Raw genomic sequence first — 22,120 nt, forward strand, 5'->3', positions numbered from 1 at the left:
TGAACTATTCATATTGAGAACAAAGGATTTCTTCAAATATTGGGAAGCTATTTAGGAGTGACGTTGGGGGATGGACCTTCCGTTCTCTCAGAGCTGCTAACACGTCGCTCAGCTCTGGGAATCTGTACCAACCAGGGCTCCTGGGGACTCTACCACAGAGGGTGTGACTACTGCTGCGATCCATCAGAGAAGTGGGGGAAAACTGACGAAAATCTATGTTTTTTGAGTTGAAGCAGAAATGTACGGCACCTTGTATGTATTTGTTTTCAAGCATCATTCATGTAAAACTAATGTTACTCATCGTGCTTGCTTTGTATTTTAACATTCCTAAAGACACTGCCTAAGTGTCACAGGGAAATGGAACATGTGAGTAGAAGGTGTTACTTGGGTCATGCAGCTCCTGAAGTTTAGGAAGTTACAGGAAATCTGTACAGTTTATATCTTTGAGAGATGCCGTTTTGCCAAACAGTCCATGAAGTGGAGGATCGGAACACTACTGCAGTGTTGGCATTCAGGAAGCTCTTGACGTGCAAGTGACAGACGCTTTGCCCTGTATCTGGGAGATTCTCCTCAAAGGGTTTTCCTTACAGGGAAATAATTCCCAATTTCCTTCCTGGTCATTCAAAATATATAGAAAAGGCATGGAAAACCAAGTAAGTTCTCACCAAAGCTTGTAAAGCTTTATCAGGTTCCAGAAATGTAATATGTAATTGCCAGGGAGTTATCCTTACATGAAAAAGACATCACTCAAACACTTGGAATGATTTCCACCTTGAACAGACAAAAACCCCAAACCCTTCAATCTCCAACCCCTCATTTTGAGGTTTGTGCTCCTGAACGATCCAGAAGTTCACGACAAACTTGGATTTTCTGAACTGAAACACGTATCCTAAGACCCCAAATGGCCTTGCTCTGGGGCGGAGCTGGGTGCAGGCTGACAGGAAATCAAGTCCCGGGGATCCCTGTCCGGTGACGCATAAAGTTTTCCCTGGATCCGATTTCCCACGGCGGCCGAGCACCCTGGCCAGCGCACAGCGGCGGCCGCTGGGGCAGGGCAGACAGCGCGCCCTGTGCTGAAACCAACGGGGACCAGGGGCCAGGGAGCCGCTGGCTCTCCTGCTGGAGCTCAGGCTCCGGCTCCGGCTAAAGAGAGCGGAGCGCGCGCAGGCAGAGCCGAATTCCTGGGCTCGGAGCTCGCGTCTCCCCGCGCTCCAGCCGAGCCCTCCTGCGGAGCGCGGCGCCAGCGCCCGGGCGAGCGGGGCCGGGGCGGGGGGCGAGGCGCGGAGGCGCGGGAGGCGGCGCGCGGGCGGCGCGGGAGGCGGGGTGCGGGGCGCCGGGCGCCGGGCGCTGAGTGGCCGGCCGAGGCGGCGGCGCGTGCGGAGGCTCGGGCGGCAGCGGCGAGCGGCGCGCCCCGGCCGCATTCTCCAGCAGGAGCCTGAGAGCGCACCGCCGGCTCCAACAAGGTACCGAGTGCTGAGGAGGCGGCGTGGCGGGCCCGGAGCTGCGCCTGGGGCTTCCTCCCCGGCTCGCCACCCTGTGTCCTCGTGTGTGTGTGTGTGTGTGTGTGTGTGTGTGTGTGAGAGAGAGAGAGAGAGAGAGAGAGAGAGAGAGAGAGAGAGAGAGAGAGAGGCAGAGAGAGTCTGCGTTTGAGGGGAGCAAGCCTGAGGGGAGGGAAACCCTTAGACCTTGCTCGGCTTTCTCTTCCTGGCCCCCCTGTGGTGGAGGCTGCATGTTTTCCACGGGTGCCCCGAGTCTCCGAACCCCTGGTTTGACCAGCCGCCTCCCCACAACCCCCACAACCTCGGCTGTGTCTCCTTCTCCAGATGCTCAAGGTGTCCGCCGTGCTGTGTGTGTGTGCAGCCGCTTGGTGCAGTCAGGCGCTGGCAGCTGCCGCGGCGGTGGCTGCGGCCGGGGGGCGGTCGGACAGCGGTAATTTTCTGGATGATAAACAATGGCTCACCACCATCTCTCAGTATGACAAGGAAGTCGGACAGTGGAACAAATTCCGAGACGTGAGTGACTGCGAGCCCCCGGCGGCTGCGGCGGCGCGGGGTGCGCTGGGGGCGGCTGGTTGGGGAGTGGGCTCGGCGTTCCCGGGAGCGAGCTGGGGCGCTGGCGGGGAGGACGCGGTGGCGCCAGGGCCGGGCCCAGTGGATGCCCACAGTCCTGGAGGGCAAGCCGGGGCTCCAGCTTGACCGCCCCCCACCGCGTGCTCCTCTGCCTGTGCCCATCCGGTACCCCCTCAAGGCTTGCAAAGTGCGGGCTCCACCGTCTCAACTTTTTGCCTGATGCTTCTAGGCCAGGTAATAAACACCCCACCAGATGCGTGTTCGCGTGGCAGCTCCACTTAAGTCGACTGGCATCGATCCCCAGGCTAATGGACCATTAAGGAATCTGAGCTAGGGACCTAGGGAGGCAGATGGAAGACAGAAACCGCCCGCCCTCCCTGGGATGGGGGTGGCGGGGGGGTGGAAGGTGGTTTGGCGGCACCAGTAGGCAGATCCGACTTGCGGGTAGGCTGGCCCTTTGACCCAGGACAGGTCTGGCAAGGCAGCGGAGCCAGGTTTGATTCCAAAAGGAATCTGCCGGATGGGGGTAGTTGGAGTGGGACCTGGGCACCTGCTGGTGACAGTGAGGAAAGAGTTAAATGATAGACTGCTTCCAGGAGTTTTGCTGCTGGGTTCTGGGCACCCCACTGACCTGGGAAACGCACTGGGATGCCTTGGCTGGCCGGGCCGGCCTGCTGTCAGCTTCCCTTCACCTGCTGTGAATGCAGCCTTGCGGAGGAGGGCGGCCTGTGTCCTCAGCGCGGCTCCTCTGTGCGCGTCCAGCTTGGTGGTACCGGGGATTCGCGTCCCAGCCCACCAAGGAAAAACCCAGCGGCCCGAAAGGGATGCGACAGGGATTCTCAGACAGGTGACTAGCGCTGGCCGTGGCATTTGAGAGACTCTTAAACGGTGTCCGGCCTGCGCTGCTGCCTGAGTGACTGCAGCTCCTCCTCTGGCCGGATTGAGGGCAGTCCTTGGAAGCTTGGGCGATTTGCCATCCTGGCTCCTGCACCCTGCCCGGCACTCCTCCAGGAACCACATCTTGGTGAGGGGTTCTGGAAGGAATGGGCCTGCGGATTTTACCAGGACAGTAGGTGTACTGGTTGATGCCTGGGTGCACGTGATGAAACATGGTAACACTTAATGGAGACTTGATTTTATAGACACAGCTGAGCCTGTTGTTATTGCTGAAGGAATGCTCTTATAAAAACAAATCTCTTGGGCATCTAGTTTCAATTTATCTTAATAATAAAGGAAATAAAAAAACGAGGGAAGGGGGTATTTATAAACAGGACAGAATGTGTTTCACATGCCCCAATTTGGGAGACAATTGAAAATTTTCAGAGTATTGCAATAATATTTTCAGTTACAATATTTAAAAAAATTCATGGTTAGTCAATATTTTTTTAAAAAGATGAGCCTTAAGCTTTTTTATTTAAAACATATGAAACCTTGACATTATTTCAGTTACTCTATGACATCACTTCTGTTAGCTTATTCCAGCATGAAGTGTGCCTTGGGCAGTTTGTGAATTTGAAACTCTTGAGAAAAGCTGGGTTGCTGACTGCAGACCTGCCATGGAGAGTTTATGCAGGCATAGTAGGTCATTGTTACTCATGCTTTCAGATGTTCTGAAGTGTTTTCAGGGAACAGCCTGTCAAAATGGGATCTGAATGTAAATGCTGGCTTCACGAGGTGCCTTAGGCAGATATGTTTTGACCTGTCTGGATATGGCTAATCCGAAGCACTTGCCTGTTCTTCGCCCTGCTTCTGAGTAGGACAGTTCTGACTCTGGAGTCCTGGTGAATGCAGCGCTGGTTCCCCCCGTGAGCACCTGTGGCTGGTTATGACCGTGTACACTGCGTGCTGAGAGCACGCTTCTTGTTGCCGAGTCATCGACACAGAATCTTCCCAGGAGTCATTAGCTTGGTCATTTTTTGTGTGTAGCTTTCAGGATGTGGTTTATTTTTCAGTTCCTTTTTTGATCACACCGAGTGGCTGTAAGGCATAGCTTGAAAATAGAGTGTGGTATAAATCTACCTTGCAACGCTGAACAGGAACATTTATCTGCAATAATGGATTTCCCTGCTCAGTCTACATGAAGGCAAGAGACAGGAAATCTCAACTGCTTAGGAACAAGTGGACTGAAGTAGATTGCTTGTCTCTTCCCACTTAAAAAGATGCAGTGAGGAACAGCAGGGAAAGGTGCTTCAGCTCAGTTAATCCTGGTGATTATTCCTGCCTTCTGTGATTATATGCAACTTTGAATTGTGCCTTCTTTGGAATCCTATTTGAAAAATGTCTTGAATATTTCTTGGTAATACAACTCATTCTTATTTTGATATGCTTTTTAAAACAACTGTTACTGCATATTTTATCTGTAATACAAATACACAAATGCATTTCATTTATAAGAAAGCTTTAAGAACAAAGATAGGAAATATTATGTCAGACATGACGAACTTAGGAATTACCACCTCCTATTTCTATAATTTCTTCAGTATAAGTTATAGATAAATGAAACCAAAGACAAGTTTACAGTGAGTAAATAGTCACACAGAAGAAACTTCAAATAATTTTCATCACTTCATACTGGAAATATTCATTGAATAAAAAGTTAACTCTAGTTTTTCTTCAGAACTATAAAATGCAACTATATAGAGACATTTTTAAAATCTAATTGAAAATTACTAATATATTTTGTTACTAGTATGAAAATGCTAGGAAGTTTTTCATTTCCCAAATTCTAGTTGAGACTTTAATCTCCATGTTTTTTTATTATTATTATTTTTACTTTTCATTGGAAAGTCAGATATACAGAGAGAAGGACAGAGAGGAAGATCTTTCATGCGTTGATTTACTTTCCAAGTGGCCACATTGCCACAGTTGCACTGATCCGAAGCCAGGAGCCTCTTCTGTGCTTCCCATGTGGGTGCAGGGTCCCAAGGCTTTGGGCCGTCCTCGACTGCTTTCCAAGGCCACAAGCAGGGAGCTGGATGGGAAGTGGAGCCACTGGAATTAGAACTGGTTCCCATATGGCTGGTACGTGCAAGGTGAGGCCTTTAGCTCTTAGGCTACCGCGCTGGGCCCCTCCAAGTTTTGAAACAATAAGAATTTGGCTTAAAATGAGCATGCAGAGGCGTCAGTACATGTGAAAAGAAGGACAGGAGGTAGAAGCAGCCGTCTGTGTTCATGGTATAAAGTTGCAATTTTAACATAAAATAAAAAGGCATTGTTAACAATGGGATTGTTGAGCAAATACACTGCTTGTATGTTCTTTCCTGTAATTTTCGCCCTGTTAGCTTGTGTTAAAAGCAAGAAACTGAGATTTATTGGTGGGAGAAATGGGAAATTGCCACTGCCTTCTCCAAGGATAGGAGAAAGAACTCTCTTACGACAGTCTTACAAATATCTCAAGATTGGAAACCAGAGCCATTGTGAAGAATATCAATCATTAGCTCAGATGGCTCATACATAGCCTATTTCGAACATTTATATTTTATAAGCTCTATTAAACTGCACCCTTTATCATATAATAAATGAGTAGAAAATTTGGAAGGTATTGAATTAATTTGGTAATAATGAGATAATGCCATCATCAGTCTTATTCTCATATATTTTTGATTTCATCAGGTAGGTACAGGTAGTGTTTAAGAATGACAGAAAAGGAAAGTAGATGACCTCATGTGCCTGTGTTAGAAATTATATTGTTAAATATTTATTTATTTTTTATTGGAAAGTGAGATTTACAGAAAGAAGGAGAGACAGAGAGAAAGATCTTCCAACTGCTGGAACTGAGCCAATCCAAAGCCAGGAGCCAGGAACTTCTTCTGGGTCTCCCATGTGGGTGCAGGGTCCCAAAGCTTTGGGCCATTGTCTGTCGCTTTCCAGGTCACAGGCAGGGAGCTGGATGGGTAGTGGTACAGGCAGGATTTGAACTGGTATCCATATGGGATCCTGGTGCCTGCAAAGCGAGGGCTTTATCCACTAGGCTATCATGCTAGGCTCAGGAATTATGCTCTTACGTAAAGCTCTAGTAAATGGGGCCATGATGGTTAGGTTACTTTTTAATAAATCATATAGTGAGATCAAATTTGTGCCATTAAATTGAAAATCAAGTAGTTCTAGATTAGTTTTATTTTTCAATTAAAGTACCTGGAGCTCATTTTGAACTTTGTTTTAAAAAAAGAGTTACCGTTTGTGTTGCAAAACCCATAATCAGCTTTAATTTACATTTATTCCCTAAGTGAATTTTTGTGCTCTTTAGGTGTATTGAAAGCACAAGTACAGCTCTACGTTTTAACTTGAAAAAATAGCCTTAATGTAAGCTGGAGAATGTGTATAACATTGTAGAAATATAAAGTGCTGGTTGGTGTGTCCCAGAGGAACTCAGGTTAATTGATGGCTTTTTCTGAAGTGCCTGATTAGAGAAAAGGAGGTGAGCCTTTTCAGCAGAGTTGAATCAGAAGTAAACCTTTCTCCCTTTTCTTCCTTTTTCCTCACTGATTCATCTGGCTTCAGGCTCCTGCGGGTCTAGGTCATTACAGGGATAACTGGCTGATGGAAAGGGACACTTGCTGTCAGTCAGTGGGCGACCAAAGGCTCCCGGGAGTTTATTAACTTTCATTGTAGTTAGACAGTAAGTAAAACGATTGGTTTCTGTGCCTACTCCAAGTAAAGTGCTCTGTAGCTATATACGGTATTTGAAATAAACCTGGAGAAATGTTAAAGAATGCACACAATATTTGTTTGTGGTTTATGAAGCTTCATTGTCTTGACTAACAGTCACACCCAGAGCATCAGGAATTCCTCCTTTATGCTAACCTGACAGGAGGCGGCACTGTTTACTGTACAAAAATGTGTACCAAAAATAAAGGGTTGGTAATAATGTGGGTAACTTTACCAAGGTGTCTACCATGCTGAGAAATGCTAACAATGGAACTTTTTCAAAATTCATGGTTTCAGTGTTTCTTACCATGAAACTTTGCCCTCTGTGGTAATTATCTGTTTACCATATGAAACATACAGACTTCTCTTGACTGTTCATCACATTTAATTTATTGCATCATCATAAGTGCTTGTATTTCTTTGAGCAGTAGAGAGGTGCCACATATGGGTTTCGTTCTCAGCTACTTAAGGGGCTGGTAGTGGTCCTGAACTGAGGCTGGGTCTCTTTGGGGGATGGGAAGCCAACTACCTGAGTCCTTGGGGGTTGCAGTGACAGGGACTGGAACGGGGGGGCAGAGCCTGGGCAGGGACGGACACTGACGTGGGATGCCCGGCTCTTGGGCACTACACTGAGTGCTCGTCTGTCTTTTGTTTTTGTGTTCATTGCAAGCACCATGCCACGTCCTTACTGTTGAATATTTCAGGGCATTTCAATACTTTGTGGAAAAGTAGAATGTGAAGATATGTTTTCTTTTTGTATGAAAAAATTGAAACCCTTACATAATGCCTTTTTAAAAAGGTTTATTTAGTGTTTTATTGGAAAGTCAGATATATAGAGAGAAGGAGAGACAGAAAGATCTCCCTTCCGGTGGTTCACTCCCCAAGTGGCCATAATGGCTGGAGCTGAGCTGATCCATAGCCAGGAGCTAGGAGCTTCTTCTGGGTCTCCCACGTGGATTCAGGGTCCAAAGGCTTTGGGCCGTCTTTGACTGTTTTCCCAGGCCACAAGCAGGAAGCTGGAGCTGCTGGGGTATGAACCAGCACCCGTATGGGATCCCGGCACATGCACAGTGAGGACTTTAGCCACTAGGCTACCATGCCAGGGCCCTGCGTAGTGCTTTTAATTATGCGTTTTACTTGAGTGTATTTTGAAAACTCCTCATCAAATGTGTGGTTGCAGATCAGAGCCGTGAGAATACAGCATGAAGTAGCATTTATATTGAACTTATGTTGTTTAAATCAGGAGATTTCATCAAGTGTGAAAGAATTGACTTCCAAAATGAAGCAATGGGTAGTCCAACAGTTGGAGTCATTAGTACCTGATGTGCCGAGGGGTGACCATTGTCAGCTACCTGGGGCATGTCTTGTTGCCAGATGTGATTGCCAAATAAATAATCTTGGCATTCCTGTTTCTTTACCCTGCCATTGTCACCAGTGACACACTCACTTGTCAGGCTTTGTCCTGAAGGAGGCCAGGTCAGAGGATGTCCCCTGGTTTGATGGTGTCTCCAGAGAGAGAGGTGGACATTACCGCACTCCAGTAGGGCCTCTGAACTGAATGCGGATTGTATGCCATGTCCTGAGGGCTCAGCCTCATAGAAGTGATAAACAGACAATCCTTTACCTCCCGAGCTCTTGTAACACCCAGTGAAGTGATGGAAAAGCACAGTTAAGTGGATCGGGAAGTAAATGAACCTCTGTGTGTGTATGTCATATATGTGTAGATGTATGCGTACATGCATATTAATTGTAAATATATTTTATATGTTTAAGGGTACTTTAAAAAGTCGTGGAAAATGGAATTAAAAGATAAATTAATTTTGGTACAAAAACTTGAGATCAATGCACAGTTTTTAATAATATACAGTTTCTATGAAGAAAACCCAATAGATAACTGTGTTTCAAAAATGTTTGTAACAGATCCCAGTGCAATAGCCTGTGGCTAAAATCCTTGCCTTTCATGTGCCAGGATCCCATATGGGCACCAGTTCATATCCCGGCTAGACCCTGCACCTTTTCCCATTCGGATTCCTGTTTGTGGTCTGGGAAAGCAGTGGTGGATGGCCCAAAGCCTTGGAACTCTGCGCCTGCGTGGGAGACCTGGAAGAGGCTCCTAGCTTCGGATTGGCTCAGCTCTGGCCGTTGTGGACACTTGGGAGTGAACCAAGGAGCCAAGGATTTTCCTCTCCGTATCTCCTTCTTCTCTCTGTAAATCTGACTTTCCTCTATCCCTTCCCCCCCCAAAAAAACACAGCAAAAATACTTTTCTTTTGAATTCATTTTCCATGAACTTTTGAAATATCTTTGTATTTATGTGTATGTCTTCAAATAGCTAATGAAAGAAATAATCTGAAAGCATACGTTATACTATATGTATGAAATCAGGGGTTTTATAATGTTTGTGAAAATTGTAATGAAAAGCTAATGCAAGTTTTTCATCAACTTTTGAAAGCCACGCATACAGTATATACATTATATACTGCCAAAAGTATGCTTCCTATACTAGCTGGTACTGTGTGCATAATATACTACCTGGAACCGTGCATACTGTACTAAGTAGAAAGCCAGTATCTGCGTCATATTTGCAGTGGCAGGATGGTCAGTGTCACGGCCTTGCTTCTCACAGGGGATCAACTTGTCTGGGATTCGATCCTATAACTTCTCGGTTAGATACTCTAAGGGAACACATTGTTGTGCTGGAACATCTGTTTTCCTCCTCTTTCAGTGAGACGGCTGAGGAAGGTGTACATAGATGTTGTGATTCTGGCTCCAAGTGACATTTTAGGTTCTGTACAACTTTATCTGGGTCAGAATTTTATTTTATTTTCTGTACTTATTTTAAAAGGCTCCTCATTGAATCTTCAGTCCGACCATCTCTTCTCAGTTTCTGGAATATCTCCATGCCTTTTCCTCTTTATGGGAGTTCCTTTCAGTGTTCTGTCTCCTAGTTTCATAGAGTTGCAGACCCATTCAACTGTGAGGCTCCCTGCAGCATGAAGTTGCCGTCTTTCTCACCCCATCTAGCAATTTACGTAACATTAACGCAGTAACTAGCTGAGAACTTACATTAGAATATATGTGTTCAGTGAAGGAACATTATATTCATTAGAATGCATATATTAAATGAAGGAATATTATATTCAATGTGCATTGCCAATTGAAAAGTCCTTAAATAAAGGCTTTTAAAACCACATTGTTTCCTTTAACTAACTGTGTTTCAGACCACTTCATGCTCACCTTCTGTAATTTAAATGAAAGTTTAATTTTTTAAATAAAATGTAAACATTTCAGACTAAACTGTTTTAACCTTATAAATTCTAAAATGTGTCCAAGTGAAAATGTTGTGCCAAACTTGTCCGTTTTTGTGGAGAAATGCCCGCTGGTAGACGGGAACAGCGTGCGTCTTGGTGCTCTCTGTCTTCCAGCTCAGTCAGGTCCTTTGCTGTAGCTTCTCGTTGACCACATGCATTTGTGTTTCTAAAGCCCTTAGTTGTCTTGCTGCCCGCTAATTGATACGAAGTGGCATGTCCTTCCCCTCCTTTGTTCAGTTCCTGCGCTGTGAAGGTTGTGTGGTCACATCCATCCATTCTTTCACTTCTGCATCACCTGTCATGGATGTTTATTAGAGACGCATGAAGTGCCTACAGGGAGCAGGCCCCGAACCAGAGCACCTTCATTAAGACAGAAGCTTGTTTCCCAGCTGTGTGATCATCAAGAAGTGGCTGTGCAGTCCCAGGCTTTCTGTGACTCCCTCAGCAGGGTGTGCATGAATGGCTTTTCCTGGGATCAAGAAAGGGTTAACAGGAAGTCCAGGAGAACCAGCTCACCCTGCTAGTCTCTTGATACCAAGCACGCTGGAGTTATACTTGTATTTTGCAGGCCCCAGCATAGTTCCGTGGTTACCCCTGACCATAAGGGAGATGAATTTTAATCCCTGATGGGAATGATAAATACCAAAAGAAAGTAATTAATGCCTAGTACTGGAAGAGAAATATTAACATCTACTGCTTCACGGGGGAACTCCAAACTGTCTACAGGAAAATGGAATTAAAAGATACATTTATTTTGGTCCAGTTTTTTAAAAAATCCATGCCGGTTTCTGATAATACACATTTCCCATGAACTTTTTGAATGTCTCTTGCACATGGATTACAAAAAGTTTGGACCAAAGTGAATTCATATTTCACAAGGTTTTGCACCTTTTTGAAATTGTTATGTTTGGCCTTGCTCCATAGGACCTCTAAATATCTGTTGAAAATATTGTCATTCTCCACCCCTGGCTTCTGATGACAGTTTTCATTGTCATTCAAATTGTTTGCCTTGCCTTCCGTGTCTTCCTCCTATTGTCATATGACTCCTCTGTCCTCAGCCACAAGAGAGGCTAAACAGACAGCATGCATAAAATTGGAGCATCTGGGACCTCAGGACACACTGAGGAGTGGGGCAGCAGGTGCAAGTGTGCTAGTTTCTAAGAGGAAATGTTGTTCAGAACCCCAGAGTATCCAGTAGGTTATCGGATCAGATAGAGTTGCCCCTGATGACCAGCCCTGATTTCCTTCCGTGGAAGCAGTTAGCTTGTCTTCTGCAAACGCACGTAGCCCGCGTGTTAAGTCACAGTTGCGGACTGTCCAGTGAGAGGTGGCTGTAGTGATCCATGGGGACTAGGTAGAACTTACTTTTCGCAGCCCTTAAGAGAAGATCGGGATGATCTTGTGCAACCCAAAGGAAAGTCACTCAAGTACAGGTTACCTTTGTCAGAAATGTTGCTGCAGACCACGCCATTGCCAGTTTCATGCAGTTTGGTGTGTGGAAGCAAAGCAGTCATTTCATTACTCACATCTCGGGGACGGCTGTGTGACCGTCATGCCTGCTATTTTGTTGCTTGACATTAGAAACCACTGCTGGCTAGAATGCCTGAGTGGCCCCGGATCCTAAGCAGACGTGGCGGGTTGTGCTGGCTGGCTGATCCTTCCTGCTTCATATGTGGCGCAACTTCAGTATTTATTTACCCATTGTTTTTTTACACATATTCAAGGTATGACTGTTTCACAAGGGGTGACTATACATAATTTTGCTAAATATTTTTGTGTTTGTTTGTGGATGAATAGTATTGTGTGCAAGTATCCCAAGTAAAAGTTTAAAAGGTCATGGAATCAATTGCTGTCATGCTCATCTGATTTTTGCTGATTACCGATGTTTTCTGTTGTCCTAACACCGGAAGTCTCCTAGCCTTCAATTCCCCACCCATAAGCTGTTCCTTTGTTGAGGGAGTATGGCCTTACCAGAACTCTGTTGTCTGGCTTCTGTACTCACAGAGCACATCTGGAAAATTGTTAAATTCACAATCTAAGGGTAATGGCCTGGTATCAGTTTGAATTCTTTGAGAATCAGCACCATGATAGTGTGTGAAGCTGCTGCCTGGTGTTCCCTCGTAAGCCTGGCTCCTCTCCTGTGGCATCATGGCCGATGGGAGATGATGAGCCAAGCGCATAGACCCCAGGCTCCCATGTGGGACCACGATGCAGTGCCTGGCTCCTAAATTTGGCCTAGTCCAGCCATGGGTTTGCCAGACATTTGGAGAGTGAACCAGCACACGGATGATCTCTCTCTTTTTCTGGGACTCTACCTTTAAAGTAGATGAAAGTAATCATTAAGACAAGAAATAAGATTATGCTATTTCATTATTTAATGGTTTTGAAAGTAATCGTATTTAATACATATTTTCAGAGTTTGTATGAGCTAGACTCCTATCTGTATGTGGCGTTGATAGGAATGAGATGTTTTAAAGTTAACGAATAGTTGCGAGTATCTCAGGTGAGTAGGAATGGTGTTAAAGGGACATTAGCATGTTCTGCCAGTGCCTGTTTGACTTACAACTGTTGGTCAGGTGTGACTGTGCCTATCCACTTTATCCTCCCTCCTCCTCCTTCCCACCCCCACACATATGTGTAAAGCACATAAAAACTGGAAAGGAAATATTTGGCTTCATTTGCATCTTAAGAATTCATAAATTCTAGTTGTATAATATCAACACATACACATGTAATTTGAGTGCAATCTAGGTTTAATGGATTCTCAGAGAGTCTGCCAGTCTGTCTGGAGTAGATTACTGTTCCACATTCAATATTGGAGTGATATAAAGCTATTGATATAAAAAAATGAAGTCTCACCATGCGTAAGATAGGTTGGAATAGACCTAGCTTGCTATATTTTGAAGACCTTTTTATTCAAAAATTCATTTCAGATATTAAGTAGCACAATCATTGAACATAGATTAATTGCTTTGGAGTTTTATAGCCAAAGAATAAAATTAATTAGCTGCCAGACTAAGGAAAATGTAGAGTGATTTAAAATCAGTGATTTCTGTGTTTTATTCTTAGTGAAGTTAAACAGTTTTGAACTTTTCATTGCTAAATTTTAAACTGTTTGAAATAAGGTGCTTATATCAGATACGATGATGAAAAGGAAAAATAAATCTAACTAATACTGAGTGTTCCAGATAACTCTGTGTGTTTTTATCCTTAGCATAAGGAGAAGTTCATCTAGCTGGGATGAAAGAAGAGGAAGCCAAAACGCAACAACTTAATCTCATTTTCTTCAGATACATAAAACATTGCTGGACATGTCTTCCTGAATATAGTGATAGATTTACTAGAGATAGCACCTAAAAATAAGAATTTGATGATTCTTTAATCATAGCTTACTTCTAATTTCCTATCACCAAGCTACTTTGTGACTTTCAAAATATTTACACAGAGTGCATTCGGCAGGGTATTCTGACATAGGAGCTTGCTAATTGCTTTGGCACGTGGTATTAGCATCTGCTGAAGAATCCATTTTGGAACACCAGGAGAATATTTAGAGTCCTTTCATGGCATACAGTAGAGCAGAAAATTATAGGCAAGGCTGTCTGAGGTGCCCTTGGCAACATCTGATATTCTCCTCGAATGTCCCACTGGCGATCAGTCATCTACAGTGAACATTCCCCGAGGCAGAGCTCTTCTGGCACCTTGCATCAACAGCATTAACCTCCTGCAACCCAAGAAACCTTTTTTGAATAAAAACACAGTTTCCAAGAGTTGCGCTTTGATATGCTTTATAGTGTTGAAGAACTATTGTAGTTACTGAAATTGTGTGAATTAGAGACTCACTTCATGCTGAGAACTGAGGGAGTGTTCATTTGGAAGCTTTGAAACTTAAAAAGCAATCCTTGGCAAGGGTGTACTTTACACACATCAGTACATTGGGCATCTTGTCCCCAGAACCTCATGCTGATTAAAATGATAACAAAGGCCTGGAGTTTGGTGTGGCAGTTAAGTCACGTCTTGGGATACCCGTATCCCATAGTCGAGTGTCTGGTTTGAGTCCACTTACTTGGCTTCCCTTCCAATTTCCTATTGATATGTGCCCTGGAGGCAGAAAATAATGTCTGGATGTGCTTGGATCCCATTCGTGCATGATAGATTCAGATGGGTTCCTGCTTCCTGGGTCATTCTGGCGCAGTCCAAGGTGTTGAAGACATTGGGGGGCTGAGCGAGGGCTGGTTCCTGGGTCAGTCCTGACTCAGCTTGAGCTAATGCAGACATTGGAGGATTGAACCAGTGAACTGGGAATCTCTGCTTCTCTACATTTCAAAGAAAATGAAAATGAATAAACAAAAATGTTGTTTGTGCTTGCTAGGGCTGCTGTTATTTATAGCAAAATTGAAAGAATTCTTTTTTGATATAACCATTTCTTCTGTAAAAGTTTTTAAATTGAAATAGCTGCTAATGGAGAAGGGCATGTTTTCCTTACACAGTAAATTAATAAAGGCAGAAGACATCATGCAAAGTCTTGTAGAATAACATGAATTTGGAAAAAGAGTTGGCTTTATCGGCTATATACGAGTGCTTCAAGTCTTTAAAGTGATTGATAACCACACAGAGTTTATAGGTCAGTGAATGAGACCTGGAAATCTAATTTAGGGTTGTTCTGTTTGCTTTGTGTATCTGAAAGCACTTGGCTTTCCTGTCAGAAGTCTTGAATGTATTGTTTGCATGAGGCCTGTTTACTTACATGCACTGAATGCTCTGATGCCTAGACTCAGGAGAGTGCTAGAAGAAGAAACATTGGTGTCAACCTGAGGGGTAACAGAAGCAGCCAAGGTCCAGGTATCTTGTGTGGTACCTGCATGAGAAGCAGAGTAAAGAGTCGGAACATCCTTGAACGCTGAGTTAATGCTTATTTTGCTGTAAATACATCATCAGTTCTGAGCTCATGACAATTCCTCCATGGCAGGCGAGCCTGCTCAGTGTTCCTGAACCACTGAGGATCAGGATGCCTTGGAACCCTCGTCTTGGACTCTACAATAGGTACTTTGTGAATAGCATTCTTGGTAGGTGGTAAGTGGTTTAGGGTTTCTAGGTGTAATTAAAAAATATTTCTCTTAACTATTTGTGTTTTGGAAACTCATTTAATTTTTGCTTTTTTTGTTGCTGAACTAAACTTGTGGTTAAATAAAAATCCTATATATTGCATTTGTGAGTTTAACTTTTTGTCTTACTTGAATGAAACTATATAAATAACTTTCTGTAGATAACATAGTCAGAATCTTAATAATTTCATTTTCTAGGAATATGGTAATGGTATCACTTTATAGTTCTTTGAGTATGAGCAAATACCTATTTAAGATTTGTTTCTAAACTGTACATAAATTATATGTTCATTGCCACATTTCTTAGATAAATATTGGCTAAACACTTAGAAATAAAAATAAATGGTGTTAAAAGCATATGGTAATGAAATGCATGTTATGCAAATTTGAAGTAGCATGTTTTACACATTTTGTAATATTTTTATGTATTATAATTTTCAACTGAAATAGATTTGTAAATCAAAGTGACTATCTAGTTGAGAAAGTTGAGGTAGTTTAACAAAATTTGCTTTCTTTTTGGAATTCAGATTTGCTAATACAATGCACATAAAAACCAGCATGATTCTATCTTACATTGGTTAGTCAGTTTTTAAAGAGCCAACCCATTGGAATAGGCAGTTTGTGTGTGTATGCTCAGGTTGGTAAGATGTTCATTTCTGTGCTGTGATCCTGTTTCAGTTTATCTTACTTTGTAGTGCTGTTGTTCAATCAAGAGCATTGACTTTTGCAATGTAATTTAAAAAAATGTTTGTACATTTATAAAACTGACTCTTTTCCAAAGCTAATTTTCTGACTCAGAGTTTCCTAATCATTGTAGGGTAGAAAAACTCAGAATTTCAGGACAGCCAGGATTACTTTATCCAGAAAATGTTTAGATTGACAAAATGTGTTTCCAAAAGTTGAATGACTTGTGGCACACTGTTGTGGGGAGATATGCGGTGCTGGAATAGCTAGCCAGGCCTTCAGCTGAAAGGTGTGAAAAGCTCTTCTGATGTTAGGGAAGTGGTCATGAGGTTGTCCTCGGCCCTTGATTCCTCCACATTGCTCCCAGCACAGTCCTTCGCAAGTCCTGCCGGTCTCTGTGGCACAGTTAGAATCAAGATGGGTTACTCTTCCTTGCTGTCTCACTTAGGTTGTGAGAGATGACTTGCATGCGTTTGTTTTAAAAATTTGTTTATTTTTCTTTGAACGACAGACTTACAGAGAGAAGGAGAGACAGACAGAAGGATTTTTCCATTCTCTCATTCCGTCCCTAGGTAGCTGCAGTGGGCAGAGCTGAGCCAATCTGAAGCCAGCAGCCAGGAGCTTCTTCTGGATCTCCGACACAGGTGCAGGGTCCCAAGACCTTGGGGCGTTCTCCACTGCTTTCCAAGGTCACAAGCAGGAAGGTGGATGGGAAGTGGAGCAGCTGGGATACAAACTGGCGCCCATATGGGATCCTGGAGCGTGTAAGGCAAGGATTTAGCCACTGGGCTATTGTGCCAACCTGACCCACATGTTTTGTATGATTTTTGAGTTTGTGGGTTACCTTCCCGTTTGTGTATGAACTTTGTGTTTTCAGCGAGCATCTACACTAGTGCTTACTGATCAGTTACTTTCTCCTAAAGTAGATTTCTCATGTGTTGCTCCTCTGTTCTAGACTTCATTCATCCTTTAATGAACTGCAAAGTAGGGCTGATTGACCGCAGCTGTACTTGCCTTCCAAAAATTCTTGAATAATATTGCCATGAGTAGGATAATTCATTTTGTACAGTGGATTTAGAGGGAGATGGTTTCCCCTTAAAAATGTTAGAGTTCTCATAAGCTATAGGATAATGTAACGTAGGTGGGAGATGGATCATCAGAACGAGTCTGAAGTGACAGAGAAGTAATTCTCAGAAAGGTTCAGCAGTGCTTAGAAAAGAGAGTGAGTCCTTGCAACGTTTGTCTAGGGCTGTGTAACGTGTAGAAAAAGAAGAAAGCTGTTTCTGAGTCTGTGCTCAAGCAGCCAACATCTGATTTCCATGGAGCTCAGCCTCAGGGAAAACATGTGCCAGTCAGCTTGACATGTTGTTTTCTGCTGGCAGGACTGGCTTTCTGTGGCTTCAAGGCTGGAAGCCAGGCCCTGGGTGGTGGTAGATTCATCAAGGTAATGTCGCACTGCCTTCCTTGCTGTCTAGCCAGGATTCGTCTGGCAACAAAGGTCTCCAGGAGATTTCTGTCCAAATGTCAGCACCAAATAAATTTCAGTTTTTCTGTCCCCAGAGCCCAGATCCTTTCCCTGCCTGTTTCCAGATAATTTCTGCTTTTCCATCCCACTTCTCTCATATATTCCTTACAGATGTAATTATGTCAGTATCTATCTTCATGTTATGTTTTCTGCTTTTTCTTACTGTGTGGCTTAATCACTGTGAGCCCTTCATCCATGAAAGCAGAGGCCAAGGCCTTGTGATTTATCACTTCCCTAGATTTTCTCATTTTCTTATGGTCCATTTCATATCCATCTTTTCCCATGACTCCTGTGAATTCCACAGTTGAATGTTATCTCTCTTTTTCCTTGAATCCTGAAGCTTTTTTAGAGTCAGTGATGGAGAGAATGGTGTTTTCTCCGACATCATGCCTTGCATGTTAGGAGTGTAGAACACGCACCAAGCAAATTCAGATACAGATGAACGCATGGAAATGTAACTTGGTATTTTCTGATTAAGAGTGGAAGTGATGTAATTTTGTTATTACTTATTTTTCTTTTATGTTTTTGGTGGAAGAAGGTCGGAAGGAAGCATGATATGCAGACAGAAAAACGGAGGATGGTTCTGTTCGTTGGTTGGCTCACCCAATGCCCACAGCATCTAGGACTTGGTCAGGTGGGAGTCAGGAACCTCGACCTCTGGGTTCTGTCTGTCAGTACAGGGATCTAAGCACTTGAACTGTCACCTGCCCAGGGCACACATACGCAGGAGATGGGAATTAGAAAAAGAACATGGAGTAGGCACTCCAGTGTGGGATGCAGGTGTTACGAGAAACATCTAAACCGCCGTGCCAAATGTCTGATTCTAATGTTGACAAAGATACAAACAGATTAATACTGTTAGCTGACTGCACAACATTTAATGGCATTTCCCCCAAGGTTTTCATCAGCAAGTCATTTAGGGAACATATGTTCGTTTCCGGTTTCAGATAATCTGAGTTATCAGCTTTGCCTGTTAAGTGCCAATAAGTTTGAGCTATGGTGAATAAAAAACAAAACATTTTTTGCCAACAAATTTGAACTATGGTGAGTAAAAAAGAAAAAAAATATTAAAGAAAGTTTGCCATGTTGTATGTGACACATTTTTGCTCTTCTAAGCAGCCAACTCCTGATCTGTAATTATGATGAAAATGTCTTTGGTAGCTGCTGGATTTCTGCCACAAGTCGTCACAGATGTTAGCCATCTATAGGCAGTGTGTCAAAGGCAGAGGAAGAATTTTCACTGACTTTTGTATAGGTGAGAGTCTGAAGAATCAACATTGATGAACTGCTATTCAAACTCATTTATTGTCTGTATGTAATATTCGATGAAATTGTAGCTTATAAACTTTCTTGAAGATTGTTTCTTAAAAGTTTACTCTTTAACTTGAGTTCATAGTAAGAAAAATAAGTATTTACTGTTAAGAGCACCTACTGAAAAGACATTGTATCTGAGATATGTTAATATAGCTTGAAGCTTTATCATGTAAATTAAGAAAAATATAGGGTTTTGTACTGCAAATGATGAGCTCAAAATTTATTACAAAACTTTTTTATTTTACTTGTAATCTTACACAGTTACCCACTTTCTGGAGGAGACATTTAGATTCAAAATATAGACACATGGATTTATAGCCTATGACATAGATTAAAATTATTATTTTGTCAGATTTATTTATTTTTATTGGAAAGTCAGATTTACAGAGAGAAGGAAAGAGAGAAAGAGAGAGAGAGAAGTATCTTCCATCTGTTGGTTCACTCTCCAAGTGCCTGCAGTGGCCAGAGGTGAGCTGATCTGAAGCCAGTGGCCAGGAGTTTCTTCCAGGTCTCCAACGCGGGTACAGGGTCTCAAGGCTTTTTGCCATTCTCTACTGCTTTCCAAAACCACAAAACCAATCAGGGAGCTGGATGGAAGTAGAGAAGCTGGGACATGAACCAGCTGCCATATGGTGCTTGAATCGATGAAATTGACATTTCAGAACTATCTAAAACACTTGGGCAAAACCCTTGGAATATGTACACATGGAGACTCTGGGTTGATATGAGGTAGTGGGTCCTCATCCCTGGGTACTGGGATGTTCAGAAAATCATGTTTGGTTTTTCCCTTTCTCTCCTCTGCTCCCAGAAACAACAAGAAGAAATAGCAAATTTGGAAAAAATAAGTTCGTGCAATTTTCCCTAAACCTTGATACTTCCCACCTTGATCAACCATGTAATCATTATAAACAATAAAATAAAATAAAATAAAAAAGAGTTTACATTTGAGTCAGAGAAAGGGAGAGAGATATTTTCCACCCACTAGTTCATTCCCGCAGATATCTGCAATGGCCAGGGCTGGGCCTGGCTGAAACCGGGGCCAGGAACTTCTTCCAGGGTTACCATGCAGTGGCAGGTCCAAACTCGGGCTGTATCCCACTAAAGCACATCAGTAGGGAGCTGGATGAAAGTGGAGCAGCTGGACACGAACTGGGACACCTGGGGAAGACCAGTTCACTGGCATTACCTGCTGTGCCACATAGCGGCCCTCAAGCAACCAATTTTATAATGAGTAAAAATAAAACATTCTCACGTTTTGTGGCTGAATATAATTTCCCAGCAAGGAAAACTGGAAAAAGATGTTTTATCAATATTGAATGGAATCTTAGTAAGTTTTGAGTTGAATCAGTTCATCGTTTTATACTGTTCTCTGATGGGTAAAGAAAATGGGCCATTGTTGTTGGCACTGATTTATATCACATAGTTTTTTATGCAGTTTTTGCTCTATTTTGAAGCAGTTGGGAGAGTAGAAAGAACAGTTTAAGCTGAAATTGCTAAAGAGCGAAGTTAATGCTGTTATTTGTCCATGGTTGGAAGATTATAGAATAAGTTTTTTTTTTTTAAAGTTGCGTCTAAACAAATAATACCTTTAATAAAGACTCAAAATGAGCATTACTCGGTATAGCAACTAAGAGAGGAGAAACACTCGTTCACTTTGGATTCATTAGGTCTTGTCTGTTTTTAGCAATGCTTGCTATGTAGTATTATCACTATTCATCAAAGAACTAAAGAAAGCAGATCAAAAGAAAATGGTGGTTGTAGATTTATCTGATTATGCTGGAGTCACTGTGTTTATGCGATTATGCGGTAGCTTAAAAACCTGGTAAACAGTAAGGAAGCTAGATACTGAGGTCTCTTACAGACTGGTCCACGGAGCTAGCAAGGGGAAGCTGTTTAATCAAACCACTGATTGCAAGTATGCTATTACCTGTTGTCGACATGATAAGTGTTATGTTTACTGCATTCTGGGTGGATAATTTTATAGACGATTTAAAAAAATTAGATATGGCTTTTTAAATGTGATCTAGGCTTTCTATGGCCAGTTTCTTTCTGTTTTGGTTTCTAAAATCTCCCAATAATTAGCTAGGAAGATTACAACAGTCCTAGTACGGTTTAAAGAAAGACAAAGCATTTAATCTATCTTAACTGTATGAAAAGCTGATTTGATTGGCCGTACTAAGTTGCTTGTTAAGACTTAGCGTTAAACCTCTATTCATTAGTGCTTTAAAAATCTATTCTAAGCAGTCTGAAAATGCAACACTTGTACTTGGTATTCGGCATGTTCTAAGACAGTATTCACAACTGGCTCATTAGATAAGATGGGCAAATATTTAGATAAAGATGATTTGAAATTAGCCATCCTATAGAGGACAAACAGAATTGGTCTCACTTCCTGAGATCATTATCCACATCAGATGAAGAGACGCTAAACACCAAAGTATAGCGTCTCCGTTATTGCAGAGAGCATGTGAGACCTGGCATTATTCCGGGCAACTTGAGAGACAAATAACACCTACATAAGAAATATCTTTTTTCAGAAAGTTTTAGGAAAAAGAAACAACAATAGTTTATATTAAAAGCACAATTTTACTGTGTGCTGTTTTCTGAGATACTGATCAAACATGAATGAATCTATTATTTGGAGATTCTTAGATGTTGTTCTTCTTAAGCATACAGGCACCTGTTTTTGAAAGTTCTTTTTTTAAATTTTTGTATTGTTAGCATCTTAAGGAAATCAAAGCCTGGAGTTACTGATCTGATTGACTGCTGGGCAGAATTTATTCAACCGAAATAGAGACAGAAAATGCTTTGATACACGGTCACAGCAAGGAACTCTATTACACTTCATGAGCATGGTAGAGATGTCGTTTGTTTAGTTCAGTACACTGTAATCTTCTGTGTAATATTAGGAGGTTAGATCTAGAAGCCATGGCAGTGTTTGCCTGGCATTACAATGGCCAGGCTCTTGTACAGCCTGAGTGTGACCCCTGAGCGTTCCCGTTGAATGAACCTGGGAGAGTTACCTTCTCTCTTTGTTTCCTGTCTTTAAAAAGAGGATAATATTAACTGTGTTATAGTAAGCTGGAGGATGATGCCTTAGTACATATAAAGTTCATAATTCACATTGTCATGTGGTAAATACATGCTAATTAATCATTATTCATATCATTGACAGTAACCACTATTATTTTGATTTATAATACTAAGCTGAACTTTCACAAAATCAATTATTGTTTGACAGCTAAACCAAATTTAGATTAAGCATCTGAAATTCGAGGACCTGGCATTTTAACACATTGAAACACATATATTCTGTGGTTGAGAAGTAATGCTGAGATGTTAGGTTACAAAGAGGCATTCTTCATTTCTCTATTTTTCAGGAAGTAATAACATAACCCTAACACAGTGTTACTTAGACATCAGAAGAAGACAATATTTGCTGTGTATGAACCTGAGAGGATTATTATA

General features: G+C 42.5%; 1 protein-coding gene across 1 annotated transcript in view; it reads left to right on the forward strand.

Annotated features, from left to right (window-relative positions):
- The first annotated feature begins 1,331 nt into the window (after positions 1-1,331).
- Positions 1,332-22,120, forward strand: part of SPOCK3 (SPARC (osteonectin), cwcv and kazal like domains proteoglycan 3) — a 145,939-nt gene continuing 125,150 nt past the window's right edge. Inside the window, exons 1-2 of the mRNA XM_058657472.1 lie at positions 1,332-1,463; positions 1,824-2,012. Coding sequence (XP_058513455.1) covers positions 1,824-2,012 — 189 coding nt within the window. The 5' untranslated portion in view covers positions 1,332-1,463. The remainder of the gene's footprint in view (positions 1,464-1,823; positions 2,013-22,120) is intronic.

The sequence above is a fragment of the Ochotona princeps genome, chromosome 32 (assembly GCF_030435755.1).
Source record: "Ochotona princeps isolate mOchPri1 chromosome 32, mOchPri1.hap1, whole genome shotgun sequence".
NCBI classification, from domain to species: Eukaryota; Metazoa; Chordata; class Mammalia; order Lagomorpha; family Ochotonidae; genus Ochotona; species Ochotona princeps.